General features: G+C 42.5%; 2 protein-coding genes across 14 annotated transcripts in view; both read right to left on the bottom strand.

Annotated features, from left to right (window-relative positions):
- Positions 1 to 8,825, bottom strand: part of cpne8 (copine VIII) — a 33,945-nt gene extending 25,120 nt beyond the window's left edge. For both annotated transcript variants that reach the window (XR_013131097.1, XM_077007580.1), the window contains exons 1-2: positions 8,566 to 8,825; positions 2,660 to 2,700 (exon numbers count right to left, since the gene is read on the bottom strand). Coding sequence is in view for 1 of the 2 variants with exons in the window: in XM_077007580.1 (XP_076863695.1) it covers positions 2,660 to 2,700; positions 8,566 to 8,669 (145 nt within the window). In the remaining variant the exon portion in view is untranslated. The remainder of the gene's footprint in view (positions 1 to 2,659; positions 2,701 to 8,565) is intronic.
- A 1,984-nt stretch (positions 8,826 to 10,809) lies between these two features.
- Positions 10,810 to 17,527, bottom strand: part of kif21a (kinesin family member 21A) — a 40,253-nt gene continuing 33,535 nt past the window's right edge. For 9 of the 12 annotated variants that reach the window (XM_077007569.1, XM_077007568.1, XM_077007574.1 and 6 more), the window contains 7 exons: positions 15,269 to 15,405; positions 14,803 to 14,977; positions 14,112 to 14,276; positions 13,536 to 13,653; positions 13,122 to 13,292; positions 12,341 to 12,540; positions 10,810 to 12,248 (listed from right to left, as the gene is read on the bottom strand). In XM_077007569.1, coding sequence (XP_076863684.1) covers positions 12,158 to 12,248; positions 12,341 to 12,540; positions 13,122 to 13,292; positions 13,536 to 13,653; positions 14,112 to 14,276; positions 14,803 to 14,977; positions 15,269 to 15,405 — 1,057 coding nt within the window. In that variant the 3' untranslated portion in view covers positions 10,810 to 12,157. Of the gene's footprint in view, positions 12,249 to 12,340; positions 12,541 to 13,121; positions 13,293 to 13,535; positions 13,654 to 14,111; positions 14,277 to 14,802; positions 14,994 to 15,268; positions 15,406 to 17,527 lie in introns of those variants that run through there. The other 3 variants (XM_077007575.1, XR_013131095.1, XM_077007576.1) reach the window with 3 other exon arrangements.

Below are 17,527 nucleotides of genomic sequence, written 5' to 3'. Positions count from 1 at the left end.
CCTACTGAGACATCCCTACTGAGACATCCATACTAAGACATCCCTACTGAGATATCCCCACTGAGACATCCCTACTGAGACATCCATACTGAGACATCCCCACTGAGTCTTTGTATTCAGCCACAATTTATGCTCTACTTAGACCTTTCAGGTTGGGAGGTACTGCAACACCTGCATCCTCGATTGTGGTCTTCAACTCTTTGGCTGCCCTGTGTTTACTCTTTGCCCTCAGACTGTATTTTGGTTAACTGTTTCAAGTATTACATGGGCTATTTTTAGCAGCTGCATGTGACTCTGATCTATGACATCCTGACACAACCTCATATAAAATGCTACTGCAATCTAAATTAAACATCTGAACTAGAAAACTAATTCAGATTTTTCATAATTTTTGACAGGTAAATGCAAGACTGGTAAATTATTCAGCCACTGCCTGATGCATAGATGTCACCAACTTTACACCATCATTTCTGTATTTTAAAAGTACATTGTACCTGAAGGTTCACATAATTGACACCATATGTCGGCTAGCTTATATTGCCTATCCATGAGCATGTTTCGATGGGACTCATAGTGTGTACCGTGTATGGACAATGCAAGCTCCTTCCCACAAAGGGAGATACATAAACAGACACATACACCCACCCACACACATGCACGTGCACATATGCATAGTTCTTGCTGTCCAGAGTGAATGTGGATCTATATTTAGCATGCTACAGCCTGTGAAACCAGTGTCTTTTTGACCAGACACTCTACCCAGGTGCGTCCTGGGTGACCGACCCAGTCACGTCAGCATCACTATGACACAGACTCAACACAAGTGCCTCTCAACACAAGACGATGGGCAAAATAGCCAAGTGTCTACTGCCGTTCCTCATCACCACTGCTGCTGTGACCCCAAAAGCCTTAGGCCCAACAAGTGTGTGTGTGTGTGTGTGTGTGTGTGTGTGTGTGACTGTGCACTCTCAGACATCCTTTCACTGTTGAAATAAAAAAGCTATTTTGTAAGCTATTTTTGCTCCCCATCTTTCTTCAGTTCCCCCTTCCTCTAAATTAGGACAGAAATGTCTGCAGTTTGCAAACAGTTGAAAAGGTCAATTTACAAGATGGATTATAGTTATGAAGCTTCAACTAAGCAGACATTTAACAAAAGCTTTTAGAGAATGTAAAAGTGGTACAACTGTGTGTGTGTGTGTGTGTGTGTGTGTGTGTGTGTGTGTGTGTGTGCGTGCGTCAGTGGAAGCCAGGGAAATTATCTGTGCTATGAGAGTGAAGAATGAAGAGTCTGTAGTGACTGGGGTCTGTAATGTTTATTAGAGCTGGAGATGTCAGAGGAGAAGTGCAGCTAGAGCTCAACACCTGGATTCCCCACAGGGGAAATGCACATGCATGCATGTAACATTATGTTGTAGGCTACATGGACTATATGTGTAGACACACAGACTTACCTGTTGACTTAACCATACATACTTGCAACCTAGCATGATGGTGTTTAGTGCTCTTTCCCCTGCACTGAAACCCAGAAGAATGTAGCTAATGACACAATAATCTAATCCACACCGTTTGAGTCAAAACACTCTTTCAAAACCATTCTTGCTAAATGCATTCCAACAAATGCACAGATGCATAGACAAATATAGCAAACAAAACCATACATGCACACTCACATCTGGCCCCGCCCCCTCACATCTGGCCCTGCCCCCATCACATCTGGCCCCGCCCCCTCACATCTAGCTCCGCCCCCATGTGCATTTATTATCATTTTAGTTGTCATGCCATGTTGTTTGTAACTCCGCCCTTCGTTATTGGTCTCATGTGTGTCTCATGTGTGTCTCGTTTAGTTCCTTGATTAACTGTGTCTGTATGTTTCACTTTTTTGGCCCTGATTGTGTTTCTCAGCTACAGTGTTTCCTATCCTCCGTGTGTTTGTATTGTTCTCGTTAGCCTATCATTTGTTATATTTTTGTGTTTGCCGTATCTAGCTCTAGTTTACGTGTCGGTTATATTTCTGTTCCAGATTGTCCTCGTACTGTGAATCTGGACTGTGTCAACAACTCTGATTATGGATTAGACCCTAATAAATCTCAGTCTACTCGGCATATGCGTCCACCTCGCAATTGCTCCAAAACGCCCTCGGCGTTAGACACACACACACACACACACACACACACACACACACACACACACACACACACACACACACACACACACACACACACACACACACACACACACACACACACACACACACGACTTCCAGAAAACAAATCAGTGAAATTTATATTTGGTGATGCTTAATTTCTAAGCCTGCATCGTGTCTCATAATACAGCCCAGGCCATCATCATCATCATCATCATCATCATCATCATCATCAGTTTTATTCTCTCTTCAGTGAGATTACAAAGGTAAATATCACGCAGCAACTTAACAGCGGGGACTACAGTATTGTTTTGATATTTCATGACTAAATATAACATCATAATTTCCACTTTTGGATATCTTAATCTATTTTCAGGGTAAAAGAATGTAATCACATGAAAGAACGTGAAAATACAATAAAAATACATGATGATACATAAGATGATGATACATATTCTGAATATATATGTAGTGTTGATATATATGGTGATGATATATACAGAAGAAAGCACTTACTTGGATCAGATTTGGAGAATGTATCTCTGTCCAGCAGGTTTCTAGGGAGAGAGAGAGACAGTAGGGAGGTGAGAGGGAGAGAAAGACAGATAGAGTTAGAGAGAGAGAGAGAGAGAGAGAGAGAGAGAGAGAAAATGTTTCATGAAAAAGCACAAATATTCTTTAATGTGACTAGGCAGCTGTGCTTGTTTTCATTGTTGTCAGTCATGATTAAATTATTTGGTTGCTTCATTGAGAGTTTCAGTGCATAGTGTTTGGTTCTAGTGTACAAAATGAGATTCAGTACCAGAAGCCACAGTATGTCAACACCTCTGCTGAGCTAGACTCATGAAAGTGTCATTGGGGCCATGGTAAGAACGATGGAGGGCAGGTATTACTAGGATATCTCCAGCAGACCGTAGTTGATCTTCTCCCTCACACTCTCACATAATTTCTTTCCAGGAAATCATATAACCTCTGTAGCTCAAAATTGAGGATTTTTTATATAATGCTGTCACGCACATATATGTATTCTTTGAAAGTTAAAATGAGATTCACTCCGGACATTCATAGGCAGACAAAGTGAGCCCAGATCCACTGGAAAAGGTTCAGATCAAAGTCTCAGCATGGTTCTCAAATCTACAACCTCTTCTCTCATTTTGCACTGTTTGAATCTGTGCCAAGTCCTACATTAAAACATAAACCTTTCATAACGCTTTTTCTGGCCAACAATATCATTTATTTAACGCACAAGAAAGGAATTTTCTGTCATCCATGATATGAAAGCCTTCAGTCTGCCGTTAAAAGGTGCTTTATCTAGGATCAACCTGGGGTAACCAGGAACCTGGTCAATCAGTCCCAGGAATGGAAGGGCTGGCACTGGGCTCTGTGGTTCAGCTGAACGCCCTGCTGGCCATGCGAGAGGCCAACGGTGGGAGCAGATGATGGGGAATTATGTACCTAGCAGTGCTGTGGCAGGCGGCCACGAAGTCTCGCCCGCATGGCCGGGGAAGAGAGGCAGTCTGTCCTCATGCACAACTTCCCCATTCGATTACACCATGGTGTCTGATAACAAGTGATACCCGGCTCCACTCTTGTCTTGCTGGTGACAGGGAGTGCAGGCCATCTGAGTGTGTGCGTGTGTGTGTGTGTGTGTGTGTGTGTGTGTGTGTGTGTGTGTGTGTGTCACCCTTAGTGCTGAAGTTATCTGTGCTGGCAAACTAGATGCCTGTAGTCACTTGCTTAGGTGGGCAGAAATGTTCTTTCATCCAGTTCAGAAAGTCTAAAGTGGCTAATAACTCACGCTCCCATTTATAATTCAAGTCTGTCATTTACAGATTTTACAGACAACGTTTTTTGTGAGGCGTAGTGGAGTCTGGTGATAACTGTGAGAATGTTAAATGAAAACTATGATACAGACTTCAGCAAATCAGTAAAATTCCAAAACTTTTCCTTTTATGCCACCACTAGAAATTCTTTTCTTTCTCAAAAGCCACAAAACCCTCCAGCAGTGCCACTTGACCTGTTACCAAGTGGATCTCACCCTCTCCAGGTTTGAAGTCTGATGTCCTCCAAATGTGACATATTCACATAGGTACATGTGCATTTATGATATTACATACATATACCACCATACAGTCCAGTATTGTGCACAAAGGACCGCAGAAGCCCAGTGCATATACAGTGCATGCTCTTCAGAACATGTTTAATTGCTTTAAAACAATGAATTGGAATCCATTTAAAACAATGTTTTATGTTAGTTTGAATAAATAAGCACTAATGACTATACACTGACAACTGTGAGCTTTGAAGCCACTTAATATTTATCAAGCTTTCAACATAATATATGGTGGTGATGTTTTTCCAGACGCATCCAGAGAGAAATCGGTAAATCACAACCACGAGGAGACTTCCTAACATATTATCCTAAGCATTACAGCTAAGTGGTAGATGTCCTTTCCAGCACTGGATTTAATCACACGTGACATTTTCTTATGGCAAATTTATAATTCAGTTTTATGAGCAACATAGGTCAATGTTGTGCTGGGAAAATAAACAGTGCTGGTTTGACCTGCTTTACCACAGCATGGCATCAGTGAGTGAAACACAGACTTCTCACACACTATTACACCCAAATTCATTATTCTAGATATGTGCCCTACCACAGCACTGATGACAGACCACGGTCATCAGTACTGATACTGACATGCACACTTGCACTCACTGAGGAGTTTACACGGGTTAGAAGGGACATGGTTAAGGTGCACAATAAGAGGTCTGGGGAAGGAGAGCCTTGAAAGCTTGGAAAGAAAACGCTTGTGTCAGGAAAACTCTGCGTATCTTTTTTAGCATTATCTTCATGCCTCTGGGAGAAAAGTGAGAATCATCTTTGATGTCTGTAGTCATAAGGGCAGAAATTAACATTTCAAAGTACTTAAAGGGAATCAGCAACATGGGTTAATGAATATATCTATCCTGCAGCGGAATTAAGGGAATAGTCCACTTAAATTATTTTGTCAGCAGACATCAGATGCATGCAGGAATGTTAATGCACCAGCGGTCCACTCTGAGGTTTCTGAAACCTAATTTACTTTAGAATGAGAATGACTTTTACAGTCTCTAAGCACAAAAGCTTCAGCTTGGTTCAGATATCTCATTGGTATCTATTTACTTTTCCTCTGACTGGTGGACTGGAAGACTATTATTATTATCTTTTGAAGTCAGAGTTCGTGGGTTTTGGCTGCCTGTGTTTCCTCTCTCGTTCTCTCTGTGTGGTTCTTCCATATTGATCCCCATATTGATCAGATCCCCTCTAGTCTGCAGTTATCAATATGCAAAGACAACACAAGTCAATAGAGGCCATCTTTCCATCCAGGCTATCGAAAGACTAACAGGAAAGGTTAACGTCACATAATGGCTGAGACATTATACTCTCTGTTTTTGCCTTGTAAAACAGTAACATTGAATTTGAAACCTTAGTGGTGGAAGTGAAATGCCAGCATGTTGCTGGCTGCCACTGCACTGAAAGAGCTCTCGCAATAAACAAAACCCTAAATAACCAAAACAACAGGCAACACTGTAAAGTGCAGCATGTTCCTCGAACATGCTGGTAAATCTGAAGCCTTTCCTGGTGTGGGCCGTGAGATGATTGCTCGTGTTTTGATGAGGATTACGGAATATGATCGTTTCTGTATGTATCTCATATTTTATTAACAAGCCATCTGAGAAGAACGTCAACAGACCGTGGTACAAAGTAGTTAATTAAATGCTTTTTATTTAATAACATATTTGCGCCTGATAGCTTAAACAAGTTCGACACTTTTCTCATATATTACTCTATTTTAACCCTTTTTACTACATTGCTTATCTTTTAAATGTGACCAGGGTGAGTTGCAAATCAATTTAATACCATTTCACTGAGCATGCATGGTCAATACTGCCAATAGTGGATATATTGACCAGTGTGATCACTGGGGCAACAACCAGTTCAATCAGTCATTGGGGCAATGCAAACGACCATCTCACAGCAGAATGGCTGGAATGAGGCTATGCAGCCCCTGTCAGGAGGATGTGTGAAGAAAATAGTCGCAGACCCAAAACTGCAAGGCGCACTTCTAAAGTAGGCTATCTGAGCATGTTAAAATGCTGTACTCTTTAACTCCCCAAGTATTGCCTCAAAGGAATACACGGAACTTGTCCTCATGCATTTTATCTCCACAGTGGCCCCTGAGTCAAGCTTCTTGGTCCCTTTCCACATCACTGCAGTCAGAAAGACATAATTGCAGGCTCCATGGTCTCACATATGAAAATGAAGGTAGTCATGAAATCACTTCAGCTTTCTTTAATGGGTGTTTTTTTTGACAGAGTGTATTTTATCACTCCGTGCTTTTGCTACCCTGTGCTGAAGAGACTTTTAAAAGGGCCATTTCCACCAGTTCGTTAGGCAACTTTACAAAGATGTATTTGAATACTGTCTTTGACATTAGTCATGTAAGTTACCATATATTTATCTTATTTATTTAGAAATCGTTTATACATTCCTCTATATTCAGTTGAATCATTGGCTAAACATTACTAATTGTGCACTGGTTAAATTGGTTGTGAGAAGCTGCTTTCTAATCTTAGTGAAAATAAAAATGTCAGTAAGTTAATCTCAGTTAAAATATTAATTTATATAATCCACATATGTTATGCCTTGTCTGTCATATGTATAAAAGCCATTTTACAAAGAAAAAACTCAATGTGTCAAGAACGGCCAGGTCTTTACAAGGAAGACATGTCATTCATTGTACAGTTGAGTAAGAGACCACTTAGAGAAAATCAGAGTTGTGAGCAAAATGATCAGTGGATTACACAAAAAAAGACTAAAAAACAGTGTTGAACTTACATTTTTTTGTTAAATATGGACAATAGTTTGAAGAGAAGACATTAGTTGGATCACAGACTGAGAATAAAGCAAGAATCACATTCGATATCTTGAGCCTTTCAGTCACAGGGTAATTAGGAGGATGTTCACTAATGAACCTAATCAAAATGGTGCTGATGGTGGCGTGATGCGTAATCATCCCAGGTGAACATAAAGCTGCCCTTTCCCCTTCCTCTCGCTCACACTCATCATTTGCTCCCTGCATGTGGTCGTGAGCTTTTGATTGATTTTATCATCAAGAAAACGAAGGATGAAAAAAGCCCTCTCCAACTCCTCCCCACCCCCCCAAAAAGAAAAACAGAGAAAGGTGGTATAAATAAATAAACATAACATCCCGTAAGGTATTATACTGAATCCACTGGACAACCAAAATCAATTGCTTAGAGTTTTTTTTTTTTATTTCACACCAAGTTATCGTTCCCTGTACACTTCAGCTGTGTTATGCCGTTTGATGATCTACTGTTTGCATCCGTCACAACATCACTGGAACACCCCCCCCCCCCCCCCCCCCAAGGTCCCCTAAATAAGGCGTGGCGTGAGACACATCATTTTTGTGAATGGCGATAAAGTGGCACCAGTACTGACAATTTAGCGACAAGCGAGTGTTTAGTGAGTATTCAGACCTCTCTAGCTGCTCTTTTAGGGTGTTACGTCAATTAGTAACTTTCAGCTACTTTTGGGACTGAAAAGCCCACCCCCAACATACCTAATGGTCCCAGTCTGGTCCCCCCAGTTCAGATGGTCTATATAACCTCCACCGCCTTGATGGCCTTTCTTGGTAAATAGGTACAACACCCCATAATGAGAAGCCTGGTTAATTTGTGAAGCCATGAAGTAGATTAGTTAAGAAATCACTGCGGTAAAAGGCAAAAACAGAATCAAACGCAAAGCCTGAACACTCTCCATCCCATATAAGTAATCTGCATATAGAAATGAACACTCTGGATCTCATATAACTAATCTGCATATAGAAATGAACACTTTGGATCTCATAAAAGTAAACTGCATATAGAAATGAACAGTCTCCATCTCATATAAGTAAACTGCATATAGAAATGAACACTATCCATCCCATATAAGTAAAATGCATATAGAAGCAGAAATGCACGCAGAACAGCTTATGCGCGCGCGATTATGGCAGAAGTCTTCACGACAACTTCTTAAGACATGGTTGGAGCTGCTTGGAACACGCAAATGTGATCACGCTGTCGGATCGAAAATATATGACACATTCTTTTTTTAAAAGCCCAGAATGTAGGCTAGGTTGCACGCCCTTTACGGGAGCAGCCTGGGCGCACTGTCATATGAAGAGCACCTCTTCAAATACGCGGCTATGCGTTTTGGTGATATGGACTGAAAATAACCGATACAAACATCGTTATAGGCTTCGGCTAGAGGTAACAAGCAAACATGCAAAATCGCAGTCTTTAAGTAAAAATCTTTCACATTTAGTGTAATTTATTTCCACAGCCGTCTCCGCTCCGGCACGCGCGTCACTCACCTGCACGACACGGTGATTTCAACTTTGGTGGCGGGGATGGTCGCGATGAGCGGGTCGAAACCACCAACACTCGCCATGTACGGGAAACTGTTCGTTGAAGACATGGCTTTGTTTGTTACTAAGAACGGTTCTTTTCATCCTGGAGCCCGGTCTACATTGGTGAAGCACGGAGAGACTTGACTGTGTTGAAGGGAGTCGTACCACTTCACACGCGACGTCACGGGCGAGCTGTGAATTCAAGCGCGAGAGAATGAGAGAATTCAAACACTCAAACGACTCAAACACTCAAACGTGTCAGCGTAAAACGTCGTGACGGGGATGTCCTTACTGTACATGCTGAGACAAAACTAACTGCTAGGGTTACTCTTACCATAGGCAGTAGCCTACTGTAAAATGTAAAATTAAATGAAAAATAAAAAAAATAAATCAGTAAAAAAAAAAAAAAAAAGCTGTAGTAAAATAGTATTCCTAGTAGGTTAATCTTAGAATTTCGAGATATTCTGTATGTATTCATACATACACACATACACACACACGTGGGAAAAAAATGCATATATATATATATATATATATATATATATATATATATATATATATATATATGCGTATAAATAAAACCATGGAGAAAAATAAGAGAGAGGAACAGATTTGCAGTTTGTTTTAGGTTTAGTCAGAAGGTGGGGGTGATGGCCTCTGACCCTCCCCTGTATCCTTCTCTCGGTTATGTATGTCCGATGGCATACAGGGACCGTGAACACCTTCTATATTTAGCTCCACTCATCAGACTAGCTGCCCTGGGAGCCATTGGACAAAGAGCATTTCTCCTCGCTCCCCGTTACGTCTCTCATTGCTCACGCATCCTCGCTATTGAGATCACCAGTAGAACTGTAAAACACCGAGAGTCTGACATGACCACCAAAGCAGAACCAGGTGAAACGCCTATTTGTGTGCAGGACTAGGACCTGGCCGGGCCCAGCAAGCCCAAGACACCTGCACACAGCGCACGAACTACGGAACCAGCTGTCTGGCATTCATACCCCCGGGCCCAGTTCACTCGTGTGTGTCTCCTTCAATAGCAATCGCTTCTTACAGCAATCGAAATGTTAATGAAGGATACCGGCTGTGGAATACTACGTTATGAGATAAAGAGATAAATGATCATTTGATTATGAGACTAGTCATTCTCCAGAATGGATATTTCTAATAACTCACGTGCATGCTGATGAGTTTTAATTAACGGCATCAGGGAGATTCCGGTTTCCACGGGGCAGTAATGGCTTGCCCCGTTTAAAAATAGAGACATTAAATAGACACTATTAGAGTTATTATATACTGTTGTTGTTTTAATGGAACAGAGTTGCACTAATACATTATTAACTTTTAATGCTTTATTTGAATTGCAGAAAAAGAAGATGCAGACAATTTGAACAACCAGAGAAAATGCCTTTTGCCACTTTCATAAATAATTCACCTAGTCACATTAGCTGAAATGGTCATGTCATGTTTTATGTGCATTTCAACCTTACCACACAGACAGAAACGAAACATCATCTTCAAAAAGAATGAACTCATTAAAAGTGAACCAAAATGCTGAATACTTCACCATGGTTCTCTTGTGAGGACCACGCCACACCAACAGCACTCATCCGCTCTTCTCCTCCACGTTTCACACCACTGTGACATTGTTCTGAACCCAGGTGCAGCCACATTATTATAATATTAAGAGACGAGTGAGACAGAAGACACACACCTGCGCATTGATGGATAACACAGATTAAAGTGTCTTGCAAGCAAAGAACGGTTACCATTTCAGTTCTCTATTGGACAGTTTGTTTGAAGGATAAGTCAGACTCACTAATATACAGACCACACACACACACACACACACACACACACACACACACACACACACACAGGTGATAAGAGCTAAACTTAAACGTGAATAGAGTTGCAATACTTCTCCCCAGAGGACAAAGATGTTGTCGAAATTAATCATAGCAAATTTGCTTTATACCCAGACACATAATAGTCGATTTCTATGTAATAAACAAATGCATTGCACATGCACACACACACACACAACTGGTGCATATGTAGTCATTGTTCAAAAAACACCTTGTACCTGCTGAAAGTGTTTCTAATAAAGTAGCTGGTAAGTATATGTATAAATACACACGTATCCAGTGCACCACATTCACACAGCGTCACAAGTTTAGACTTCAATAACACACAACTGGCAATGGATGGTTTTGGACAGATGGCATTTAATTCAAGTGGCATCTGACATTCAAATGACTAAAGGGTCAACCAGCTATAACTCCAGGGAAAGCTCCAGTTTGAATGGGAATAAGCCAACCATCACTAGACAAGAGTGTCCAACACGGAGAGCACACGGACGTTGTGGAGACGGTTCTTAGCATCGCAGTGACATTTCTGGTCCACTGTTTCTGACTTTGGGTCCATGCGTGATCCAGGCAATTTAGTCAGTTATTAGCCTCACAATATACAATGTACTGAATTTACCTACTGTACTACAACAAAACCACTAGGACTATTAATGAGTGGTATATTTCCACCTCACATGAACATGTACACAGTAACCTCTCAACTGGACATCACAAAGAGAAGCAGATACATGTGTAAATGAGCACAGAGGGAGCAGGTGTGAGGAGACATCACTACTCTGGATGGTTTTATGCTTACAGGCAGAGTATAGTACTAGTACTAGTAAAGTACTGCCACCTTCTTAGATTCACACACATTTACACAGAACAGGATCTTGTAGAGGCGTGTCTACGCTAGTAACTGCTCACTTGGGCATTTCAGAGAGGTTTCTAGACAGGTTTAAAAGTGAGTGATGATCTAGCAGCAAGGATAAATTCACAAAGGAGCCGAGAGACAGAGCTTGAGTGTGTGTAGTAGTAACAGAGTGGGATAACCAGTGAAGACAGTGAGGCGAGAGAGAGACTTGTAAAGAATATTCTATTACAGGATCTACTAGTTCTCTAGTTATGACTGTAGTAGAGAAGTCCTTTGGTCACCGATGAATTGCTGGTGCCAATCCTACAGCTCAAATATTGGACAGAAATTTAAGGGTATTGTGATTACAGTTAGTCCACGTCACGCCAAAACTACAGTGACTCAACAAAGCTGGAGTGACTCAACATGCTTAAAGCATCAGATGCAGGTCCAGGTCCATCTATATGAGAGAACCAGACCGCTGAAGCCAGCCACAGAGTGTCTGGATTTCTCCCTCATGTCCAACTAAACCCTGTATGAAAATGTTTTTAGGTGCTCCCAGTGGTTACCAAGGATCATGATGGAGATCATGATGGAGACAGTGCAGTTTTCCAAAGAGGTTTTGCTTTTTGTAGTGATCACATTATTAAGACAAAGGCCTAAAGGCCCCGCGTGTAAAGAGGAGCCATGGTGATGGGTCAGAACCTCCACTGTTTTTGTCCATGTTTATTCAGTCTTTTTTCTGCTGAATTCTCAGCATTTAATTGGTGTTCAGTTTTACGGGGAGAGGTGTAAAGTGCAAAGGGGCGTCAGTAGTGTCACCGCTGCAACTGTCAGTAACAAATCAGGCCAGTCAGTTGCTGGCAACTTCATCCGCCATGTCAGTCACGTCATTGAGTGCGTCCAGAACTCCTCTCGCCCTCCAGATCTTTACCGTCCGGTCACTGCAAAGACAGGCGAGACCAAACACTGTAACTATGACAACAGCACGCTGTATTAGAGAAATGTGTGTATGCGTGTGGAGGTAGCCGCTCACTCAGAGGCGGTGAACAGGACGCTGTTGTTGGACGTGATGCCGTTGATCGGGCTCTCGTGGCCTCTCAGCTCTCCGAGCATGCTCAGTGTGTCCGTGTGCCAGAGCTTCAACACACCGCCTCTACAGCCGCTCAGCAGGGCCGGAGAACCGGGGACCACGCCCAGTGCACAAACCCAGTCCCGGTGGGCGTTGGGGACCTGCTGCTCCAACACACCGCACACACACACACACGCGCGCGCACACACACACACACAAAATGTCTGTGCAAGGAATGTAGTGCTCCACATATCGGACAAAAACTCGTGCAGGTTTAGAAGTTGCGGAACCAGCGAGAACCAACACAAGGTGCGATCGATGTGAGATCAAGTTCTGCCCAAGCTCTGCACCACACTGATCAGCTCCATGAAAGGGAGACGTAGAGGTGTTGGAGAACAGCAGCACTGGAGACTTTTCACAAACAGACATTTCTGCACGCTGCATTTCACTGTATTTCATACGAGTTTGTTTCACTCGCAATTGATTGAACGGACGTTTGAGACTACATTAGACGGCCGAGCACGCTGAATGACATTTAGCAGCGAGTGTATGATTTATGAAGAAAGGACAAAGGCAAAATCCCTGCACTGTGATATATTTTCACGCAAGTCTAACCCATTGATTTAGCTCCATCATTGATATGCAGTGCCACACACTCTGACTGACAGAATTCTCTCATGGCTTGACTAAACAGTAATCTTCCCTCTGAACTCCAACTAGCATGATACTGATTTATTGAGCTCACCTGCAGGAGGTCTTTACGAGTCAGGTCCCATTTCTTGATGCCGTTGTCGCGGGAACCACTGAACAGGACGTCTCTCTGTACCACCAGAGACTCGATGCCGTCATAGTGCGGAGGCTCGAAGTTATGAGTGGGGCCAACGTTGCCCACCACTCCGTCTGCTACGTCAAACATCTGGACACGAGGGATGTCCATCATCAAATAATAATATCACTATAATGATTATTTAATAGTTTTGACAATTTATACAATTATTTTACAATATTTTATTAAATACATGAAGGAAATGAAAAGCGCACACCTTCACTCTCCTCCTCTCTCTCACACACACACACACACACACACACACACACACACACACACACACACACACACACACACACACACACACACACACACACACACACACACACACACCTTGATGTAGTGATCCTTGGAGCCAGTAATGACCAGATCCTGGCCACTACTGGAGTGGTCCACAGTCAAACACATGACAGGCCCAAGGTGACCTGTAAGCTTGCCTGTTGAGACAAACCTGGAGGAGCAGGTAATATAGGAACATGGAAACAAAAAAAAAAAATACTGAATCAGATTACAGAAATCGAGACAATACCAGAATTTGAGACAATAACAAGTATATTACAACATGCTTATGTTTGTTTTCTCTGAATCTCTGAGATGGTAAAATGTAGATATATATGTATACATATATTTTTTACAGCACACATATCACAGGCCACAGAACTCGTTTGGCTGCTCTGACGTGAAGCAGCAGGTGTAGCAGGTGTAGCAGGTGTAGCAGGTGTGAAGGAGCAGGTGTAGCAGGTGTAGCAGGAGCAGGTGTAGCAGGTGTGAAGGAGCAGGTGTAGCAGGTGTTAAGGAGCAGGTGTAGCAGGTGTGAAGCAGCAGGTGTAGCAGGTGTGAAGAAGCAGGTGTAGCAGGTGTGAAGGAGCAGGTGTAGCAGGTGTAGCAGGTGTGAAGGAGCAGGTTTACCTCCGTAGATCCCACATGCGCACGGAGTTGCCGGCCGCTGCGTACAGGACTGTGCCCGTGGGATTGAGAGCGATCTGATTGATCTGATTCTCTCCTGCGGGGATCGTCACTGTGCGATTAGTGCTGCCTGCGCACACATCACCTGTGCTCACCTGACCAGAAGACCTGAGAAACACACGGTGAAACATTCAGAGGAAAAGAAGTATTGCACTGGGAAGTAGTGAATGCCAGGAAATAAATACTGGTAACACAGCAGAGCTTTGCACGTTTTTAAAGGCCAATGTGCTTTTAATGGCGAGGGTGCTTTTAGCCACTATGGCCCAAAACTCTGGAACTCTCTTCCTGAAGAGCTCAGAGGCATTTCATCCCTGCACAGCTTCAAGAAGAGTCTCAAAACCTTCCTGTTAAGAAACTCTAACTCTGTTCCATCTTATTTACTTTATTACATTATGTTGTCTATTATTTTATAATTTGTCACTTTATTACATTATTTTATTGTTTGTTTCCTTTTTATCTTTAATTTTTTTATTTTTCTTTTTGTCTTCTTATCTTTGCTTCCATTTAATGTTTATTTCTTATTTATTCTAAAAGCACTTTGAGTTGCATGTATGTACGAAAGGTGCTATACAAATAAAGACTATTATTATTATTATTATTATTATTATATAATGTAGCGCTGAAGGGTTCTCACGTGAGCGTGCGGATGCACTTGGCCGACTCGCGGATGTCCCACACCTTAATGTAGGAGGTGGAGACGGTGAAGACCAGGCTGGAGCTGTAGCGTACAGACACCACGTTGTTGGGATGGCCACCCAGAGACATGATCTCTTGGCCCGTAACCAGGTTCCACACCTTACAGGTACGGTCTGAGGGAGGAAACGTCTGTGGCACTTATTCCAGGAACATGGCAAAGACCTCAGCTAGAAAAAGGCCCAGCAGTTGGATCTGATGGACAAGCCCAACTTATGAGGTCAACATATGATTTAATCAACAGGGAAAAGAGGTCATTGGCAAATTCACCAGAAATCTTGATCAGAAATCGTTTTAAACCCTCAAAAACCAGCAGAGGTTGGAAATGAGAGATTAAAATATACTTCATGTTTGGCAATAAGACAGGGGTAAAGGAATCATGTGAAAAGCAGCCGTTGGAGTCAGACCTTTAGATCCAGTAAAGAGGAGGTCATCGGTGGAGTCCACACAGAGCACGGCCTTGCTGTGGCCCTCAGCCACGTACACACACTGCAGAGCATTAGCACGGCTGCTCTTTGACACAGGCACTGGGTTTATTACCCCTCTGAGAAACACACACACACACACACACACACACACACACACACACAGTAGATGAGCCTCAGTAATGCATAGCACATATATTTTTAGCCCAGAAACCACCTTGTTTTGTTCGCTCTGATTGCATGCGGTTGTCTGCACGTGTAGAGGGCATCATTGAAACATCATAATCCATGAAGACACACGAGCAGATCATGCGTGTATGTGCATGCACACTGTCCAGCAACACAGCCACATGCCGCAACTTAATGCAGTCAAATATCGGCAACACAACCAACACAGCAACACAAACAACACAGCGCCATAGTACAAACTCTCCACACAGTGAAGTGCTGATGACCAAATGAAACCTTTACAGATACAAGTTATACGTCTTGTGAAAGAATATCTGCAACAACTTAAGAAAAAGCAAAACAATCAAGCCCAGCAGTGGAAACGGAGACCTCTGGTGGAGGAATAAGTGTACTCGCGCGCATACACACACACACACAAACTCATACGTGAACACCTGCACACACACACACACACACTTGAGTATACACTTACTCTCAATGTAATTGCAATACATCTTAACAAACTTTGCATTAGTTAATGTTGCAGAGCAAACCTTCATGAAGCTAAAAGACTCTCATATAGACTGTTGGCCCTCTGAGTCCACGAGGGAACTGAGTCCTGGAGCAACACCACAATCCCTGGAAACTCGAGCCCTTATATCCAGTGACACAGTAAATAACCCACACAGCCTTCCTAGTACTCTAATGATCTCAGATAACTGATAACAGCTAATTCAGTTACATAAAAAGTTGTTATACTGTTTTATTTATGGAATAATGACAAGAAAATGTGTGTACGTGTTCAGTAATGACCATCCTAGGACTAACTACACAGCACACATCAGCCACGCGTGTGCTGTGCTTACAAACTGCTTTCATTTAATGAATGAAAAATAGAATAAAAACACAGAATATTTAAAAATAAAGTACATATAGAAAAATCTAATTACAAACAGGATAAATACAAATTTTATCTCTTTCTGCAATATGGATTCAGATCTTTTTCTTCCTAGTATTTTCAATAAATGCGTGACCTGTGGATATGGAGGACTGACCATACCCTGCATACAAGAATCACAGGAGAGTCCACTTGATATATACTGTGACAGGCCTGACATGACCACTTCACGTGGGCAACAGCTATCGTAACTCTAGTGTGAGGGTGCGCCGTGTGCTCTAAGCTTAGCTCTGCTCCTCCAGCACTAACAATCCGACTCCACTGCATACTTTGTGTGCGGAGGCTCTGAACACACAAGCCACCAAGTCAGACGGCTGAACACATTCCGCTGGCTGGGGCGGGAAGAGGGATGCGGCTTCCTATTACACACACACACACACACACACACACACACACACACACACATATGCATGTACATGTGCACACACACACACACACACACACACACACACACACACACACACACACACACACACACACACACACACGGTCTTGTATTACAATCTGACAATCTGTCAAATTTGGGGGGGTGGGGGAGGGGTTGTTCTTCAAATAAAAGCTGCGTATATGTAAATGTGAGGAACAACCAAATGTTATTTCAATATAAAAAGGTTCCTGTTTCATTATGACGAGGTCCCCGTCAGAGAGATAAGCTATTCTCCTGTTCTCTCTGAACTGCAATCGCACAAAAAAAGGAACGAAGGGTATTTTAATAAGGCACGAGCATCCAGCCAGGCCTCAGGGATACGATGATGTCTGCTCTGGAGAAACAGACTCAGAGGGGTTTAATACAGGGCATTACTGCAGCATTAGATGCAGGAGGTGACGTATTCGATTTGAACAAATAGACTTGAAAGACAAGTTGAACACAGAATGAGTAGAACTTAAAATGAGACTAACTGCTCTGTTGACGTGTCCCGTAGGGCAGGGATAGTAGACAACTACTCACATTAAAGCACTTTCATTTCCACTGTCATTTGCCTAAAGTGGATAAGTGTTTGAGTGAATACCATCAGTTCCAAAGAGGAAGCACGGCCCTGATAACTGGACTGGCATAGCCCACACACAGCCCAGCAATGGGCTGTCGGAGAGAAAGCCTGTGGCTGGCTTTCCAC

The sequence above is a fragment of the Brachyhypopomus gauderio genome, chromosome 5 (assembly GCF_052324685.1).
Source record: "Brachyhypopomus gauderio isolate BG-103 chromosome 5, BGAUD_0.2, whole genome shotgun sequence".
NCBI lineage: Eukaryota > Metazoa > Chordata > Actinopteri > Gymnotiformes > Hypopomidae > Brachyhypopomus > Brachyhypopomus gauderio.
Note: the sequence above shows the minus strand (reverse complement) of the source record. Positions and strands in the feature narration are given on the sequence as shown.